Source organism: Trichechus manatus, unplaced genomic scaffold, assembly GCF_000243295.1.
Source record: "Trichechus manatus latirostris isolate Lorelei unplaced genomic scaffold, TriManLat1.0 scaffold00264, whole genome shotgun sequence".
In the NCBI taxonomy this organism is placed as follows: Eukaryota; Metazoa; Chordata; class Mammalia; order Sirenia; family Trichechidae; genus Trichechus; species Trichechus manatus.
Window position 1 is genome coordinate 668,779 of NW_004444200.1, and position 18,055 is coordinate 686,833.

Here is an 18,055-nt window from a genome sequence, read left to right on the forward strand (position 1 = left end):
AACGCAAAAAACAAAAGGAACGTCCAAACACACCGTTCGGAAACGGCCAAAAAATTGCCTCTAGGTTGTGCGCTCTGGGTCTCTGTGCTTCCAGTTTGCGAGGAACGTAGAGGTTTACTCCTCTTTTAGGCTCTAACTTTCGTCTCAAAGGTGTAGAGATCCAGGTGTAAACGATCCTACACTTCACCGCCCAACACCCCAGCAAGTCGCCCGCGGGTCCGGCGGAGGCGCCGCGCAGCAAGGCTCTCGCTAACGTCCTTTTCCGTGGTGCCGCTGGGAGTTGTAGTTTGCATAGGTCCGGCGGCGCTAGCCAGAGCGTGGAAGACCCGGCGAGAACTACACTTCCCAGGAGCCCTCGGGTCTGGCGGGGTCGCCGGGGAGAGGCTCAGGCGGCTGGTTCGTAAATCCGGCGGGAGGTGGTAGCAGCGCTGATGTTGGTGGAAGCGTGCCTAGCGGTGAGGAGGAGCTCAGCGTTCGTTGGTGGGCGACCGGCGCCGAGGAGAGGTCTTATGGGTTGCGGGGGTCGGGCTGGCTCAGCAGAGGGAACGCGGCTGAGGGCCGGGGTGGTCGGCGGGCCGCACGGAGTACCAGTTTAATGTCTATCACAGGTTAACGCTGTTGTTTCTTCGGAGAGCCTTGAAAGCCTGCCTTTCAGGCGGGTCTCACTGTGGTTTTGGCTTGACTTGGAGCTATTTAAACGCGCAGAAGAAGAGAGTTAAAGTGGCGTTGCTTTCTGTCCTCTGTGTGGGCTTATCGCTTTCATCCCTGTAAAGTGCTTCTGTTTTAAAGTTTCACTATAGATTTGTGGCGTTTGACGAGTAATAAGGGTTTCAAGGAAGGGTTTTATTTTGGCGAACTTATTAATCACTTCCTAAACCAACCGTTTACTTTTCAGGGCCTTTTTTTCCTCAGGGTGCAGAGAGTTTATCTTCTTTTTTTTTTAAATGGCTTTAAGAGCGTTTATATAGACGTTTCAAGGCTGACACAATTTGTTTCAGTAGGATTTTGATATCTGTAAACTCTAGAGTCCACATACTAATCCTGTCTAGGCATTTTTTGCTATAAATGCTTCCTTTACATAGGCTTATTATCAATAATGAATAGCAGATTGAGGTAAAACAGTATTTTTATATTTAATGCTAACATTAAGTATACTTTTAGGATCATAGTAATGAAACTGAAATGAAGGTATAGACTTTTGTTTTTCTTTAAGTGGGCGAAAGATGCAGATGCCCTGTGACAACGTTATATAACACGTAGTGTTCGTCTATTAGGGAACTTTTCTAGTTTTGTTTTTTTAATTTTTAAAATATTAAAAAAAATTGTGAAATATATATAATAAGACACTTGCGAATTCACCATTTTTTACATGTACGATTTCATTGACATTAATTGTGTTCATCATGTTGTGCAACCATCACCATTATCTAATTTTTCTGTTACCCTGAACAGAAGCTGAGTGCCCCCTAAGCAGTGCCCCCCTTCCTCTCTCCCCTGGTAACCACTAATAAATTTTGGTCTCTGGATATTTCATGTAAATGGGTTCATACAGTATTTGTCCCTTTGTGACTGACTTATTTCACTTAGCATAATGTTTTCAAGGTTCATCCATGTGGTAGCATGTATCAGGACTTCATTTCTCTTTATGGCTGAGTATATTGCATTGTATGTATATACCATATTTTGTTTACCAGTTCATTTGTTGGTGGACATGTAGGTTGTTTCTACCTTTTCGCTATTGTGAAGAGTGCTGCAATGAACATTGGTGTACAAGAATCTGTTTGACTTCCACTTTTCAGTCTTTTGAGTATATACCTAGGAGTGGAATTGCTGGGTCATCTGGTAGCTCTATGTTTAACTTTTTGAGGAACTGTCTATCTGTTTTTCATAGCGGCTGCACCATTTTACAATCCTGCTAGCAATGGATGAGGGTTCCAGTTTCATCACCTCCTCACCAAAACTTATTATTTTGATAACAGCCATCCTAGTGGGAGTGAGGTTGTATCTCATTGGGGTTTCGATTTGTATTTCCGTAATGGATAACGATGTTGAGCATCTTTTCATTTGCTTATTGGCCATTTGTGTATCTTTTTTTAGTGAAATGGCTGTTCAAGTCCCTTGCCAGTTTTTAGATTGGGTTGTCTTTTTGTTGTTGTGTTGTAGGAGTTCTTTATATAGTCTGGATATTAAATCCTTGTGATATATATTGTTCCCAAATATTTTCTCGCAATCTGTAGGTTGTCTCTTCACTTTGTTGATAAAAGTTCTTTGATGCACAGATGTTTTAAATTTTGATGAAGTCCAATTTATCTATTTTGTTTTTTTTTTTTGTGTGTGTGTGCTTTTGGTGTCGTATCTAAGAATTCATTGTTGAAAACTAGATCCTGAAGTGCTGCTCGTATGTTTTGTTCCAAGAGTTTTATGGTTTCAGTTCTTACATTTAGGTTTTTGATACATTTTGAGTTAATTTTAATATATGGTGTGAAGTATGGATCCAGCTTCATTATTTTGCATGTGGAGGTCCAGTTGCCCCAGCTTCATTTATTGAAGAGACTGTTCTTTCCCCATTGGATGAACTTAGCAGCCTTGCCAAAATCGGTTGTTTCTGGATTCTTTAGTCCATTTTACATTATAGTCCATTTGCTTTGGCTATTTGGGGCCTCTTACAATTCCAGATAAATCTGAGGATTGTCTTTTCCATTTCCACAAAGAAGGCTGCTGGAATTTTGATAGGGATTGCATTGAATCTGTAAATCACTTTGAGTAGTATTGACATCTTAACAATATTGAGTCTTCCAGTCCATGAACATGGAATGTCTTTCCATTTATTTAGATAGATGGCTGCTGTTGAGTCAACTCCAACTCATGGTGACTTTACATACAACAGAATGAAACATTGCCCAGTCTTGTGTCATCCTCATGATGGCTGGCATGTTCAAGTCCATCACTGCAGCTGTTGTGCCACTCCAGCTCACCAAGTGTCTTTCTTGCCCTTGCTGGCCCTCTTCATCCTCCTCCTCAACCAGTGGTCCCTCTTGCTGGATAGTGTGTCCAAAGCAAGCAAACTGGGCAGTGTTCTGTTGTGATCCATAAGATTTTCATTGGCTAATTTTCAGAAGTAGATTAGCCAGAACTTTCTTTCAGTCTGTTTTAGTCTGGTAACTTTGCTGAAACCTGTCCACCATGGGTAACCCTACTGGTATTTGAAATACCGGTGGCATTGCTTCCAGCATTATAGCAATACACAAGTCACTATGGTACAACAAACTGATAGATAAGTTGTGGTCCATTTATTTAGATCTTCTTTAATTTCTTTCAGCAATGTTTTATAGTTTTAAGTTTATAAGTCTTTCACCTCCTGGTTAAGTTTATTCTTAGGTGTTTTATTCTTTTAGATGCTATGGTAAATGGAATTGTTTTCTTAATTCTCTTTTCAGATTGCTCATTGCTGATGTGTAGAAACCCAACTGATTTTTATGTGTTGATCTTGTACTTGCCACTTTGTTGAATTCATTAGCTCTATTACCTTTTTTCTTTTGTGTGTGGATTCTTTGAGATTTTCTCTATTTAGGATCATGTCATCTGTGAATAGGGATAGTTTACTTCTTTATTCCTGGTTTAGATAGGTCTTATATCTTTTCCTTGCCTAATTGCTCTGGCTAGGACTTCCAGTACAATATTGAACAACAGCGGTAAGAGTGGACATCCTTGTCTTGTTCCCGATCTTAAAGGGAAAGCCCCTCCTTATAGTTTTTGATGTCATACCAAATGGTCTTGTAGCTTGTCTCATTCCTGAATTTGGATTTCAAAAGGTTTTCTGCCAAGGTCATTGAAATTTAACCAAGGTTACCATTTGGTGAAATGCTGTTATCTTTTTATATAGACTTCCAACTAAAAAACAATTAGAATTAGTTTACTTAAAACAGGTTTAAAGAATTATTAAGGAATAACATATATCCAGTAAAGAGCACTAATCTTAAGTGTACTGTCTAAATTTATATACATCAGTGTAATCACAACCTAAATAAAGATAAAGAACACTTTTTATCACTCTTGAAGGCAGGAGCCCCATGGTGGAGGGTCAGGGGACCGGGTGATTTTTGTTCTGGAACTGTGGAGAACATAGGTTCCCTAGCTGGGCAAAGAAGCAATGCCAGATTAGGGACAGAAGCGTGAAGGTGCTTCATATGGGTAATATCTGATATTGATACTGGCTTTATTTTTTTGTAATTAAATAACTTAGAAGGTGTTTTAGCTCCCATAGTTTTAGGTCAACTGATTTGTCACTTGTATAAAATCGTCAGTAATTGAATGATTGGACTAGAAGGAATCTTAGGTTATTTATTTTGTTGTTGTTGAGAATATACACAGCAAAACATACATCAATTCAACAGTTTCTACATGTACCTTTTAGTGACATTGATTACATTCTTAAAATTGTAAAATCATTCTCACCCTCCTTTTCAGAGTTGTTCCATATACTCATTGTCCCCCTCCAGGTTCTTATCTAATCTTTCAAGTTGCTGTTATCAATTTTATCCCATATAGATGGTTCATAAAAGAGCATAATGCTCAAGGCAGATATTTTTTACTAGTTAAGCTAAACTATTGTTTGGTAGATCTTAGGTTATTTGAACCAATCAATTGGGATATTTAAGACTTTTAAAAAGATATGTAGCTTAATGCCCTTTTGCTTTGTTAGTAAGCAACTTTTGTATATGAAATATTTAGTACATTTTTGTATTGGGTTGAGATTTGGGCTAGTTTGGAGTAGAATATCTAATAGCTTTAACTAATATTTTTTCTTGGCTATTTTCTGTCTACAGGTATTGGAAATCAGTAGCTTTTCCAGTTTTTCCATTACTTTAATATAACACTGTCTTTGGACTGAAATGTTCCTGATGCCAGCCTCTTCAGAATTAAACAATGGGCAGAACTTCTTAACCCAGTGGATGACCAATCCTTCTCGGGCTGGGGTCATATTAAATCGTGGATTTCCTGTTTTGGAAGCAGAAGGACAGAATCAAGCAGCTGTGAATCTTTCTACCAGTTTTCCTATTAAAGCTACACATTTTTCAAATAGCTTCGGCTTTATAAATGAAGAAGATCTGCTTCATGAAGAACAGAAGTTGGAGACTAACAGCTCTTACAAACTACAATCAGATAAATCTAAAACACATACAGTCTTTTCTGTAACTAAAAAGAAACCACAAATAGTGGCACATAAGGATGTTCCTGGATACTGGGAAGATAACAAAAATGACTTCATCCTAGATCTTGCAAGTGAATTCAAAGAAGTGGCTTATAAAGACCCACTTTTTAATAAACTTGAACAGGTAGAGCAGGATTACCTGATATGTATTTGTGTTACTGCAGGTTTCTGTTTATGTTGAAAAGTCACCTCTTCCAGGTCTTCTTGTTTCTTCTCCCTTGCTCTGAAATCCTCAGTATACCAAATTTTTCCCTTTGTCTCATGTGAAACATTAAAAAACATTTTAAATATGTAAGATATATACATAACACTTAGTATCTTTAAGTTGCTACCTCATTTGATAAAACTAAATTAGAAATGGTTGGTCACGTATTAGGGAGAAAAAGCTGATGATCATAAACATACAGTTGCGTACCCTACTTTAAGAATCAAAGGATTGATATGGCTGTTTCTGTTTCTTACTTGAGATAGTTGATATGATTTCCTTCATAAGATATTGGATTTTAGATTTTTGGTAGCAGCTTTAGTTAGTTAGGAATCTCTCTTTGAAACTCTTTATTAAGGAAGATAAGAAACGGGAGGTGGGAGGACGAGAAGGCACGAGGGGACAGGAAAGCTGGTAACAGTCTATAAGGGGAGAGTTTTGACACGTCATGGGGTGGGTAGCCAATGTCGCAAAATAATATATGTATTGTATAACGAGAGACTAATTTGTTCTGTAAAACTTCATCTAAAGCACAATTGGAAAAAAAAAGAAGAGGTGGGAGGGGTAAACATAAATATAAGGAGCAAGGATCTGTGAAGAAATGTTAATTTAATATGGTTGATTTTATGTTTAAAAAGCTGAAGGAAGTACAACAGAAGAAGCAGGAACAACTGAAGAGGCAACAGTTAGAGCAACTACAAAGACTCATGGAAGAACAAGAGAAGCTGCTTACTATGGTGTCTGAGCAACATACATTCCCAGGTATTTTTGCTAATGTAGGCCCTTCAGTTAGTACAGTGATACATAGTTGCATACATTTCTTACGTTTAGTTGCTTATTAGGCTATTTCTACCATTCCTCCATCATATGTTGCAAACTCTAGTCTCATAGGGTCTAGGCAGATAAATGTGTGAAATGGTGACAGTGTAATATAATTGGGACAAATAGGAATTGTGACATTCTGGAGTGTGTGCCATGCTTAAAAGCATTCACATTTATTAAAGAAGCCAAATTTTGTTCAGGGCCAGTAGTTTACAGCTGCCTGATGCATAAAAAACTGCTCAGGGGCCATAAAGGTAAATATGTGTGGCAGCCATACCAAAAATAGTTCGTGGTAGCAGATGACAGTATTCTTCTGTTGTATGCTAGATGAGTTAATAGAAAGCATGATGTATTTGCTTATCAGGGAAAAAAAAACCTGTTGAAATATGATCTGGAGGAATGACTTTGCAAGTTGACTATATTCTATAGTAACAAAAATGTTTTAAATCATAACATAATGAAACAGAAATTTCATAAACCTGTCCTTTTTGGTGTTCTGGCATGTAAAGGATATTTTCTATTTTATTTATTCTATTCCATGTTGTTTTATAAACTGTTGGTCATGACCTATTGCATGTGGTGATAAAATTACTAATGGAATGTGCCCCACAGTTTGAAAAACAGTGATTTGGAGTAATGTGTTTGCTTCTTGGTCCTACCTTTTAAGAAACACACTACTGATTCAGGAAAGTGCCCGTTCTGCTGAGAGACTGTGCTAGGCATTGAGTACACAAACAAACAAACAAAAATTGGCAAATAAGTGTGCAGACTATGACTAAGTGGGGAACAGGGAGGTGGCGGTTAGGCAGTCCAGCAAATGAAGAATGGTTGAGGGAATTTTTATCTTGGAGAAGATAGATACCATGTGGTATGTATCTTGAAATATTTGAATGTTCTGGGTTTCTTTATGGAATACATAAAAAGAATAATTAAGATCACTTAAATAATAGCCTGTGATAGATTTTCAGGTAGAAATAGCACTATGGTAGAGTGACAGGGAGGTGATTTCAAAGTTATTAATATAAGAAATAGCCCCATTCAGTCATGGAACAGATTGCTTTAAGACAGTGATTTTCAATTTTTTTTATCTCAGGACCCCTTAACGCTCTTCAGTTATGGAAGACCCCAAAGAGCATTTGTTATAGGGTCTGTATGTATCAATATACTAGAAATTGAAACTGAGAAATTTAAAAATTAATAAAAAATAATAATAAACCATCTTGGGGGACATCTAGCTCAATTGGCGTAACATAGTTTATTTTCTGTGGTGAGTAGCATCTGGGATCTTAAAAGCTTGTGAGCGGCCATCTAAGATACTCTACTGGTCCCACCCTCCCTGGAGCAAGGGAAAATGAAGAAAACCAAGGACACAAAGGAAAGATTAGTCCAGAGGACTAATGGACCACAACTACCACAGCCTCCGCCAGACTGAGTCCAGCACAACTAGATGGTGCCCAGCTACCACCACTGACTGCTCTGACAGGGATCACAGTAGAGGGTCCCAGAAAGAGCTGGAGAAAAATGTAGAACAAAATTCAAACTCACAATGATCAGATTTACTGGTCTGACAGAGACTGGAGAAACCCTGAGAGTATGGCCCCTGGATACCCTTTTAACTCAGTACTGAAGTCACTTTTCAGAGTCACCCTTCAAAGATTAGACAGGCCCACGAAACAAACAGTAATACACATAGCTCAACCACGTATATGAGACTTAATGGGCACACCAACCCAGGGACAAGGACGAGAAGGCAGGAGAGGACAGGAAAGCTGGATGAATGGAAATGGGGAACCCAAGGTCGAGAAAGGGAGAGTGTTGACACCTTGCGAGGTTGGCAACCAGTGTCATAAAACAATATGTGTATTAATTGTTTAATGAGTAACTAATTTGCTCTATAAACCTTCCCCTAAAGCACAATAAAAAAAAATTGTGGTATAAATAACATTTTTAATGAAAACTTTTCTAAAACAAAAAAATTTAGTGAGAAGAATGGCATTGTTTTATATTTTGAAAATCTTTTTAACTTCTGGCTTAAGAAAAGTCATCTGATTCTGTCTATTTCTGTATTCAGTCTATTGAGACATGTTGTTTTGATTGAAGTATGTGGGAAAAAAATCCAGCCTCACATGGGTATGTACTTCAAAAAAGGAGGGGAGTATTTTAGTACCTTTTTCAGATAATTGTGGTTATTCTTCTTGGATGTTGCACCAAAACTCAACAAATGGTTGTTTCTAGGCAGTTATTTTCCCATATAGATTCTGAAACCCTACTGATGAACTTTTATAATCTATTACATTAAAATATATACTGATATCTTGGTGTTTTTAATGAATCGTATCATATGTGATTTGGTAATATGCACTGGTTATTTGAAAGATAATGGTTCACTTAGTTATGTAGGTCTTCAAAATGTTGAGATATTTCATGATACAATATAAAAAAATTATATTCACTAATATAGCAAATTTCCAAAATTGCAGTTTTTACTTGAAAGCTGAAATTTGTCATTGACACCAAACATTGTCAGTTGTTTTCCTTGAGGTGACTGGTTCACTTGTTTCATTTTTGAGAAAATGTCTGTCCTGTACCCAGGTTTAAATAATCATAGTTTGTCATTCAATCTTTTTTTTTTAAATTAATATTTTATTATGTTTAAGGTGAAAGTTCACACAGCAAATTAGATTCCCATTTAACAATTTCTACACAAGTTATTCAGTGGTATTGGTACCTTTTTCACATGTGTCATCTTTCTCATTCATTCTTTTCTGGTTGTACCATTTCCAGTACTCTAGTTTCCCTGCCCCCTTACCTTCTCGTCTTTGTTTTAGAGAAATTTTTGACCATTTGATCTCATATAGATGATTTTTTAAAGGAGCTCATTACTCACAGGTGATATTCTTTATTTTATGAGCCAATCTGTTATTTAACTAAAAGGTGACTTCTAGGGATGATTTTGGTTCAAGGTTTAAAGAGTTATCTCAGGGCAATAGTCTTGAGGATTCCTCTAGTCTCAACTGGTCCAGTAAGTCTGGACTTCTAAGAAGTTGAGTTCTGTTCCACATTTTTCTCCTGTTCTATCAACGTCTGTTTATTTGGCCATGAGCAGAACGGTTGGTAGTGGTAGCCAGACACCATCTAGTTCTTCTGGTCTCAGGGTAGCTGAGGCAGTGGTTCGTGTAGACTATTAGTCCTGTAGACTTTCTTCTGAGCCTTTGGTTTCCTTCTGTCTCTTGTTTCAGACGAACAGAGATCGATAGTTACGTATTTTATCTTAGATGGCTGCTTAAAAGCTTTTAAGACCCCAGACACTACTCTTCCCTTTGGGATGTAGAGTATACACTTCGTGAACTATATTATGCCATTTAACTAAATTTGTCCCATGAGACTATGGTCCTAAGTCTTCAGACCCTGAAAACCAATCTCATGAGGTATTTGGTTGTGCCTAAGAAGTATCCATAACTATGTCCCCTGTCATTCAGTCTTTCAAGTAAAACTGATGTTCTTTGAAAAAAGTGGCTAGGTGAGCTTACAACTCAAACAATTACACAAGTGCTTTTCCTTACCAAAAAAGAAACCCATTGCCGTTAAACCGATTACTTAAAACAACCATGTTTTGGCATAAATGCTTTTTGTGTACTTACCATTTTGTCCCATAGAATGTTGAAAAGACATGTATTCAGAGGGTGAGATTTAATAAAATAATACTTTGAGCTAATGAGCTAGCAGTTTTATGCATCGCTTTTGTACCATCAATGCAAATGTCAACACAGTGAAAAGGGCGAATATATCTTAATAGTGTTATGAAATAATTTTGGCCTTTTGGATGCCCTGGAAGGGTCTCAGGGACACCCAGGGGTCTACAGAGAACGTACTGAGAACTGCTTTTGTCAAAGACATCTTCACGTTTTAGTGGGATGACCATTTGTCAAAAATATTGAAGAGGGGAGGGTATTGCTGTAAAGGAAGGGAGATTAAACCTTATATTCAGTGAGGCCCTACCTGATTCTCTAGTTTTATTTGTGGACTGGGAGTGAGATAGATAGGGGGTTGAAATGATAGGTAGCAGTGGACCGTTTATAAAACACTTTCTATTGTGTCTTCCACATTTAGGCGAGACAGTCTGGGAGAACAGAGGGCTAGTAGCAGGATTTCAAGGGGTTAGGATAGCAGGCAGGATGGATAGGATGCCATCTAATCTCTTAAGTATATCACAGCATGGCCACTGTTTTGGGGAATCTTCTCTCTGTTTACTGGGTTATTCCAAAAGCATACATTTAAAAAGCAAAACAAACAAAAAGTAGTATAGGAAATTTAAAAAATACAGAAAAGTACAAAAAGGAAAAATCACCTGTAGTTCCCCTACCTAAGGAACTATGTTAATGGTAGTCTAAAGAGACAATACTTTTATATGCCGTCACATAGAACAATTATTAATCTTTAGGGAACAATTCACATCATTTGTAAATATCTGCATTAGTGCTCTGTGTCTGTCACAGGGCTGCATCATTGCTTTCTCAGATGGAATGTGAATGATGTCCTCTGGAGTTAGGCAGAGCTGCAGCTCTACCATGTACAGATTGTCTGCACATATACTGTAGTACAACCTGTTGCCATCAAGTCAATTCCAATTCTTAGCGACCCTATAGGACAGTAGAACTGCCTCATAGGGTTTCCAGGGAGCAGCTGGTGGATTCAAACTGCCAACCTTTTGGTTAGGAGCTGAACTCTTAACTACTGCATCACCAGGGTTTCACACTGTAGTGTAAACATCTCTTAATTAAAATTATATGAAGTTCATTTTGGAATGTTAAATTTAATGTTAAACACAGTTTTCTAGTAAGGAAAAAAAATATATTTTTGCCACTTTCCTTTGGAGAATAATTTGTGGGATGGGAGTCACAAGTATGCTGAAGAGAAAATGTTGCCGAAAGTCATCAGCTTTGTTTTTCTTAATTACAAGCTTCAACTTTACTGCCTGATGGTCAGAGCCAAGAGTATAGAGCTCCATGTACTTCAGCTACTGTAGATAAAACCACGCCCTTCTTACCATCATTTATTCACCAGAATCAAACTCAAGAAAAAGTGTACACTTCCAGCATTTTATTGGATGAACAAAACAACTTCTGTAGAACTGCTAATCAAGATTTTGTCTTAACTTCAAAAAGTAGTGCTTCTCCCAGTTTGTTTTGTGCAGCACAGTGTCAGGAAGCACCTGTGAAAGAAAATGATTTGAAGGAAGAAAACCATCGCCATCCTTCTGGTGAGTTAGTTATAGTTCTCTCTTCTGTACTTAAATAACAGTGTTACGAAGTTTTCCTAAGACAAGAGAATCCTTTCTGCATTTTTTTTTACCCTGTCCATTATAGCTGTAATTGTATGGCCCTGCATGCTGTGCAAGGAGCTCTGATGGCACAGTGGTTAAGCACTCGGCTGCTAACCAAAAGATCAGCAGATCAAACCCACCCAGCTGCTCCAGAGGAGAAAAGACCTGACGATCTGCTCCTATAAAGATTACAGCCTTGGAAACTCTACAGGGCAGTTCTACTATCTGTTCTAGGGTTACTATGAGTCGGAATCGACTTGATAGCAACAGGTTGTAGTAGTAGTACATGCTGTGCAACCATGAGCCTGAATTGGACCCAAAGCAGGGCATAGGATTTGTGACTTTCCAAGAGCAATAGCAATACTCAGGCTGACTTCAAACCTTACATATTAGCATGGAGTCTTTTAAATGGGAGGCAATATTTCTGCATGTACCATTTTTCCTTGAGAGCTTAGAAATAGTCTGAAGTTGCTTTAAAGTGTGTGTGGTGCTGGTGGTGGTGGTAGGAGGAGACATGATAGAAAATGTGAAATTTGAGAAATAGGTTGGTGGAAGTTATTACTCATTAAAAAAAAAAAAAATTCCACCCTAATCCAGACACTCAAGTTTGTTCATCCACTATACCTCTGTCTTCCTAGCACCTTACAACATTCCTGGCATATAACTGGCTCTCAGCATTTGATGGTATAAACAAATTCAGTTCTCTTGGCACTTTTGATGTATTTTCTTCTAGTCTTTTTCTTTTTAGTCCTATTCTGGCATTTTTTTTTTTTTAAACATTCTATGATAATATTGTCTTTCCTATTGAGTGTTGGAAATGCTTGTAGTTCTGTACTCTTCATAACCTTAATTTTAATGACTGTATACTGTTCATCAAATTATATACCAATATTTAGTGTTCTTTAAGTTAGTACAAAATTCTTGCCAGTATTTTTTATATTAGAAATGTGCTTTCATGAATGCTTTCTTTTGAGTAATTTAAGTTACTGAAGAATACAAATAAGAAAAGATAACTTACTACTTAAAGTTAGACACCTTTGTGTATAATACCTAATTCCTAATTTAGAGTTAATTCTTTGGTATGGAAAGATCAAATGTCTTTTTAAACAGTATGCTCCCCTAGCCTTTTATTTAGAAAATTTCAAATATCCAGAAAAGATGAAAGACAACTGTAATAGTTGCATCTGGATTTAACAGTTAATATTTTGCCATATTTACTTTGTCTTATATGTATGTGAATATATATGTCTATGACTGTATATTTATGTATCTACATTTATATTTTGCTGAACCGTTTTATTAAAAGTAATATGTACACATTATGTTACTTAATTCCCACATGTTTCAGCAGGCATCAAGTAAAAATTAGGACATTCCTCTGTGTAACCACAACACCGTTATTATACCTAAGTAAATTAACAGTTCTTTTATTTTGAAATTTCCCCATTATCCCAAAAATGTTTTTTATAGCTGTTTTTTTAAAAACCAGGATCCAGTCCAAGTTCATGCATTACATTTAGTTTTTATAACTCTCTAGTCTTTTTTAATCTAGAAAGCTCCTTTTTTTTTCGTAGCATTAATCTTTTGCAGAATGTCAAATGTTTTATTAGGAATTTGTAATTTTTCTTTATCAGATTAAGGAAATCCTTGAGAGTTCTAGAATCTTTGCCATACATTACTTATAACTAAAAAATTTTCTAGCATAGTAGCTTGTAAAATTCTCAAGTTTTAAGACTTTAACCTGCTTTTCTTGAACTAAAATGTTCCTAATTTTTATCCTAGGAGAAGGTATTTTATCATGTTGGGAGAAAATGACGAAACAGATTCTGGAAGAGAATGATACGAACTTAAAACAAATTGGTGATTCCTCAGAAATGGTTAATATTGAAGAAAGGTATTATCTATGTTGACAGGAGTAAGAAATGTGACAATGTAGTAGCCAGGCTTTATTATTGAGCCATTTCTTTGTTTGAAAGATCCATAGTGTGCTTGTTTTCATTTGACTGTGCCTTTAAGTATAAAGCTTGAAGATACAACCTATTGCATACTGTCGGCAGAAGAAAGAGGTTGGGGAGATGAATAAATTAAAGCAGTTTTGACGTTGTATTGGGAAAATTGAGGAAAATTTTTTCATTTAAGAAAAACATCTGAATAAAATGAATCTCTCAAATAGGTAAATCCTATTTTAGAGAAAAGAAAAACAAATTAAGTATTGGAATCTCACATTTGGTATCACTTACAAATTATAATTGTGTAGTCTACTTATAGAATAAAAATTCATGGCAAAGATGAAATATCTATATTGAGGTTATTGATTGCTTTTCATTTATTTGAAATACTTTAATATGCATTATGGTATGGACAAAATAACTTCTTATTGTTATTCTACTTACATTGTTAAAGATCCTTCTTCATTTTAAAATGCATATTTAATGAACTATTTTTAAAATATATTTTAAAGGTATTAATGAATATGTTACTCCAAAAGTTAATGTATAATCAATAGATGGGCTTCAGAAGGGTTCTTTAATACCCCCAAATCCTATGCAACGTGGTGTGTATTTCTGTGTTTTGGGGCATAGATGGGGATTGTAGCTTTCATTAGATTCTCAAAGGGTGACACTGACTTTGATAAAAGGTTAGTTCTCACTGCAGTCAGGGTATCTGTATCAGGAACACTAAATATAATTTACCACATCATGATTTGCATGTTAAGTAACTGTATTCTTTATTTTTAATTAGGCCTATTAAAGCTGCTATTAGAGAAAAGAAACAGACATTTGAAGATTACTTGGAAGAACAGATTCGGTTGGAAGAACAAGAACTGAAACAAAAACAGCTAAGGGTTAGCATTTCAGCTATTTTAATCGATTTATTTCAAATCTTTAGAGATTAATTTATAATTTGCTTTAAAAATAAATTTGAAGTGTTAAATGGTTGCACAACATGATGAATGTAGTCAGTGTCAATGAATTGTACACATAAATTGTTGAATTGGCAAATATTTTGTTAAATATATTTTACCATAATTTTAAAAGGTTGTAGGACAGAATAATCCACAATAGAATAGAATTGCAAGAAGAAAAACAAGACAAAACTTTGAGATTACTTAGATATAGCTGTAAGAAATACAAGAATTAATTCATATATTCTTTTATTTTAGGAAGCAGAAGGATCATTGTTAATCAAAGCAAAACCAAAACGACCATTCTTAAAAAGAGGAGAAGGTTTAGCTAGATTTACTAATGCTAAATCTAAGTTTCAGATAGTGAAAGAAAGTAAACTAGTCACTAATCAGAGCATCTCAGAAGACCAACATCAGTTTAAAGTAGATCGACAACAATTCCAACGGAAAACTGCTGTTATAAATAAAGGCCCATGTACCGAGAACTCTACTGTTAAGAAGAATAGTAAAGTTAGAACCAAGAGTGGTTCTATCACACTCAATCAGAAGCCAAAACTTCTGAAGAGTAATAATAGAAAAAGTCTCTCGCCATTGGGATTGAAAATACAGGCAGGGAAGAAATGTGACGGGCAATTTAGAGACCAGATCAATTCAGAACTAAAAGTTGAATCTAATAATAAAGAAAATGTATTAGAGGGTACAAAACCTGGTGATACTGGCTGCAAAGTCTGGAGTAAAGAAAAACACCCTCTTTTGACAGGGCTGGTCAACTGCATGGCTTCTAAGAGCCTGATAGGCAAGACTGTAAAAGAGTCAGAATCTTCTTTTGATATTTCTCTTCAGAAAAAGTTAGAAAGTTGGGAACAAGAAAAGGAAAAGGAAAATTTGGAATTAGATGAATTTTTGTTTTTAGAACAAGCTGCTGATGAAATGTCATTTTCCAGTAATTCCTCGTTTGTACTGAAAATCTTAGAAAGGGATCAACAGATTGGCAAAGGTCACCAAATGTATTCTACCCCTGTCAAAGCTCTGCAGCAGGAGAAGACGAATACAGTGGATCCTATTAGTCAATGGAACCAAAATGAGGATCTTGACCATATTGAGCATAAAAATAAGAGCGAGTGTGAAGTCCCACCCAAACAAAATGATTCAGTATCATCACCAACTGGACTGATGGAACAATCTTATAAAATTAGTAGGAGAGCATTTCAGATGAACACTTCTGAAAATCAAACTAGATGGAATGCAAACGATGATGAAGGTGTTAGGAACAGTGATAGTAGCGCCGACTCTGAGGAACAGCTTGATATTACCATAAAACCATCAACTGAAGATAAAGAAAGGTGTCTCAGCAGTTCAGCAGATAGTGCAGAAGTGTCTGATGGAAAGGAGCTTTTTAGGGACACTGAGACTCAAGAAAAAGATAAAAGTAGGGATATTGATCTAGATTTGTCTGATAAAGATTATAGTAGTGGTGAGTCTATTATAATAGAAAGCATGAAAAATAAAGTTTCTGAGTCCTCAAGAAAAACCTCATCCATAAGTATGAGTAGAGTTGACTTTGATGATGAAAGAACTTGGTCTGACCTTGAAGAGAATTCATGTAAACATGATGTTATTCTTGGGAATGAAGCTGTTTATGGGACTCTTCAGACAAGCTGCCCTAATAGTGAAATATGTGTACTAGACAAAACAGTAAAAAGGAAGATTGCACTAGTCAAGAAGGGAGAAGACTTAAGCAAATCCAGTAGGAGCATAGGTCCTCCTCCTACATCAGATCTTATGATAAAATTCTTCCCTTCTCTGAAACCAAAACCAAAGTCAGATTCACGTTTGGGAAATGAACCCCAGTTAACCATAAGTGAAGACCAACTACCTGGTAAGTCAGCATTATAAAATACATATCAAAATATAATAAATTTAACATTTATCATTATGTTGTCAAAGAAAATGTTTGAAATCTTGAGCTTTCTAGTTGTTCAGTAGAAATCAAGTTAGTTGGGGATTTTTAAAAATTTTACTGATTTTCTGGATCTAAATCATAATCACTAGTATAAGAGAGTCGGATGAATTATGCCTTCAGGTTTTTCAAACTTAAGCCTGTGTCTTAGCATTTCCAGGACTTTACAATGAAGTGCTTTATTATAAAGCAAGATAACATTTAAGTTTCTTTTATAACCATGGAGTACCTAACTTATATGTGTTACTGTGGTGTGGACCTTTGTGTGTGCACACTTTTTTTTTATTGCACTTTAAGTGAAAGTTTACAGCACAACTTAGTTTCTCATTCAAAAATTTTATACACAAATTGTTTTTTGACATTGGTTACAATCCCTGCAATGTGTCAGCACTTTCCCTGTTTTCACCCCAGGTTCCCTGTGTCCATTTGTCTAGTTTTCCTGTCCCTTCCTACCTTCTCGCCTTTGCTTTTGGGCAGGTGTTGCCCTTTTGGTTTCGTATACTTTTTTGAACTAAGAAGCACTTCCCTCACATGTGCTGTTGTTTGTTTTATAAGTCTGTCTAATTTTTGGCTGAAAGGTAGACTTAGGGAGTGGCTTCAGTTCTGAGTTAGCAGGGTGTCTGGGGGGTTCCTCCAGTCTCTGAGACCAGTAAGTCTAGTGTTCTTTTGTGAATTTGAATTTTGTTCTACATTTTTCTCCTGCTCTATCTGGGACCCTACATTGTGATCCCTGTCAGAGTGGTCGGTGGTGGTAGCCAGGCACCATGGGCTCAGGCTAGTGGAGGCTGTGGTTCATGTGGTCCCTTTGTCCTTTGAGCTAATATTTTTCTTGTGTCTTTGATTTTTTTCATTCTCCTTTACTCTGGACGGGATGGGACCAATAGATGTATCTTACATGGCTGCTCACAAGCTTTTAAGACCCCAGACAATACTCACCAAAGGAGGATGTAGAAAATTTTCTTTATGAGCTATATTATTGCAATTGACCTAGAGGTCCACTGAGACTATTGTCCCCAGCCCTTAGCCCCAGTAACTTGGTCCTTCAAGGTGTTTGGATGTGTCTAGGAAGCTTCTATGACTTTGCCTTAGTCAGGTTGTGCTGACTTTCCCTATATTGTGTGTTGTCTTTCCGTTTACCAGAGTTAACATGTGTCTTCTATCTAGTTAGTGATCTCCCCCCCAACCCTCTTCTACCCTCCCTCATAACCATCAAAGATTGTTTTTTTCTGTGTGTAAACCTTTTCTTGAGTTTTTATGATAGTGGTCTCATACAGTGTTTGTCCTTTTGTGATGGACTTACTTCACTCAGCATAATGCCCTCCAGATTCATCCTTGCTGTGAGATGTTTTGAAGATTCATCATTGTTCTGTATTGTTGGGTAGAATTCCGTTGTGTGTATTACGATACTTTTTTAATCCATTCATCTGTTGATGGGCATCTAGCTTTTAAAGGAGGTGGAATATCTTTTTCCAAAGTGATTATACCATCTTACATGCTTGCCAGCAGTGCATAAGAGTTCCAGTCTCCCAGCAAGCTCTACAAAATTTGTTAATTTCTGTTTTTTTGATCAGTGACATTAATGTCAGAGTGAGGTGGTATCTCATTGAGTTTTTTTTTTTTTTTTTTTT

The 18,055-nt window shown here is 36.6% G+C and overlaps 1 protein-coding gene across 2 annotated transcripts in view; it reads left to right on the forward strand.

Annotated features, from left to right (window-relative positions):
* The first annotated feature begins 435 nt into the window (after window positions 1–435).
* The window catches only part of CENPJ (centromere protein J), an 82,614-nt gene continuing 64,994 nt past the window's right edge, over window positions 436–18,055 (forward strand). For both annotated transcript variants that reach the window (XM_004389873.2, XM_023724831.1), the window contains exons 1-7: window positions 436–504; window positions 4,827–5,336; window positions 6,056–6,179; window positions 11,200–11,499; window positions 13,345–13,456; window positions 14,305–14,407; window positions 14,726–16,346. In XM_004389873.2, coding sequence (XP_004389930.1) covers window positions 4,893–5,336; window positions 6,056–6,179; window positions 11,200–11,499; window positions 13,345–13,456; window positions 14,305–14,407; window positions 14,726–16,346 — 2,704 coding nt within the window. In that variant the 5' untranslated portion in view covers window positions 436–504; window positions 4,827–4,892. The remainder of the gene's footprint in view (window positions 505–4,826; window positions 5,337–6,055; window positions 6,180–11,199; window positions 11,500–13,344; window positions 13,457–14,304; window positions 14,408–14,725; window positions 16,347–18,055) is intronic.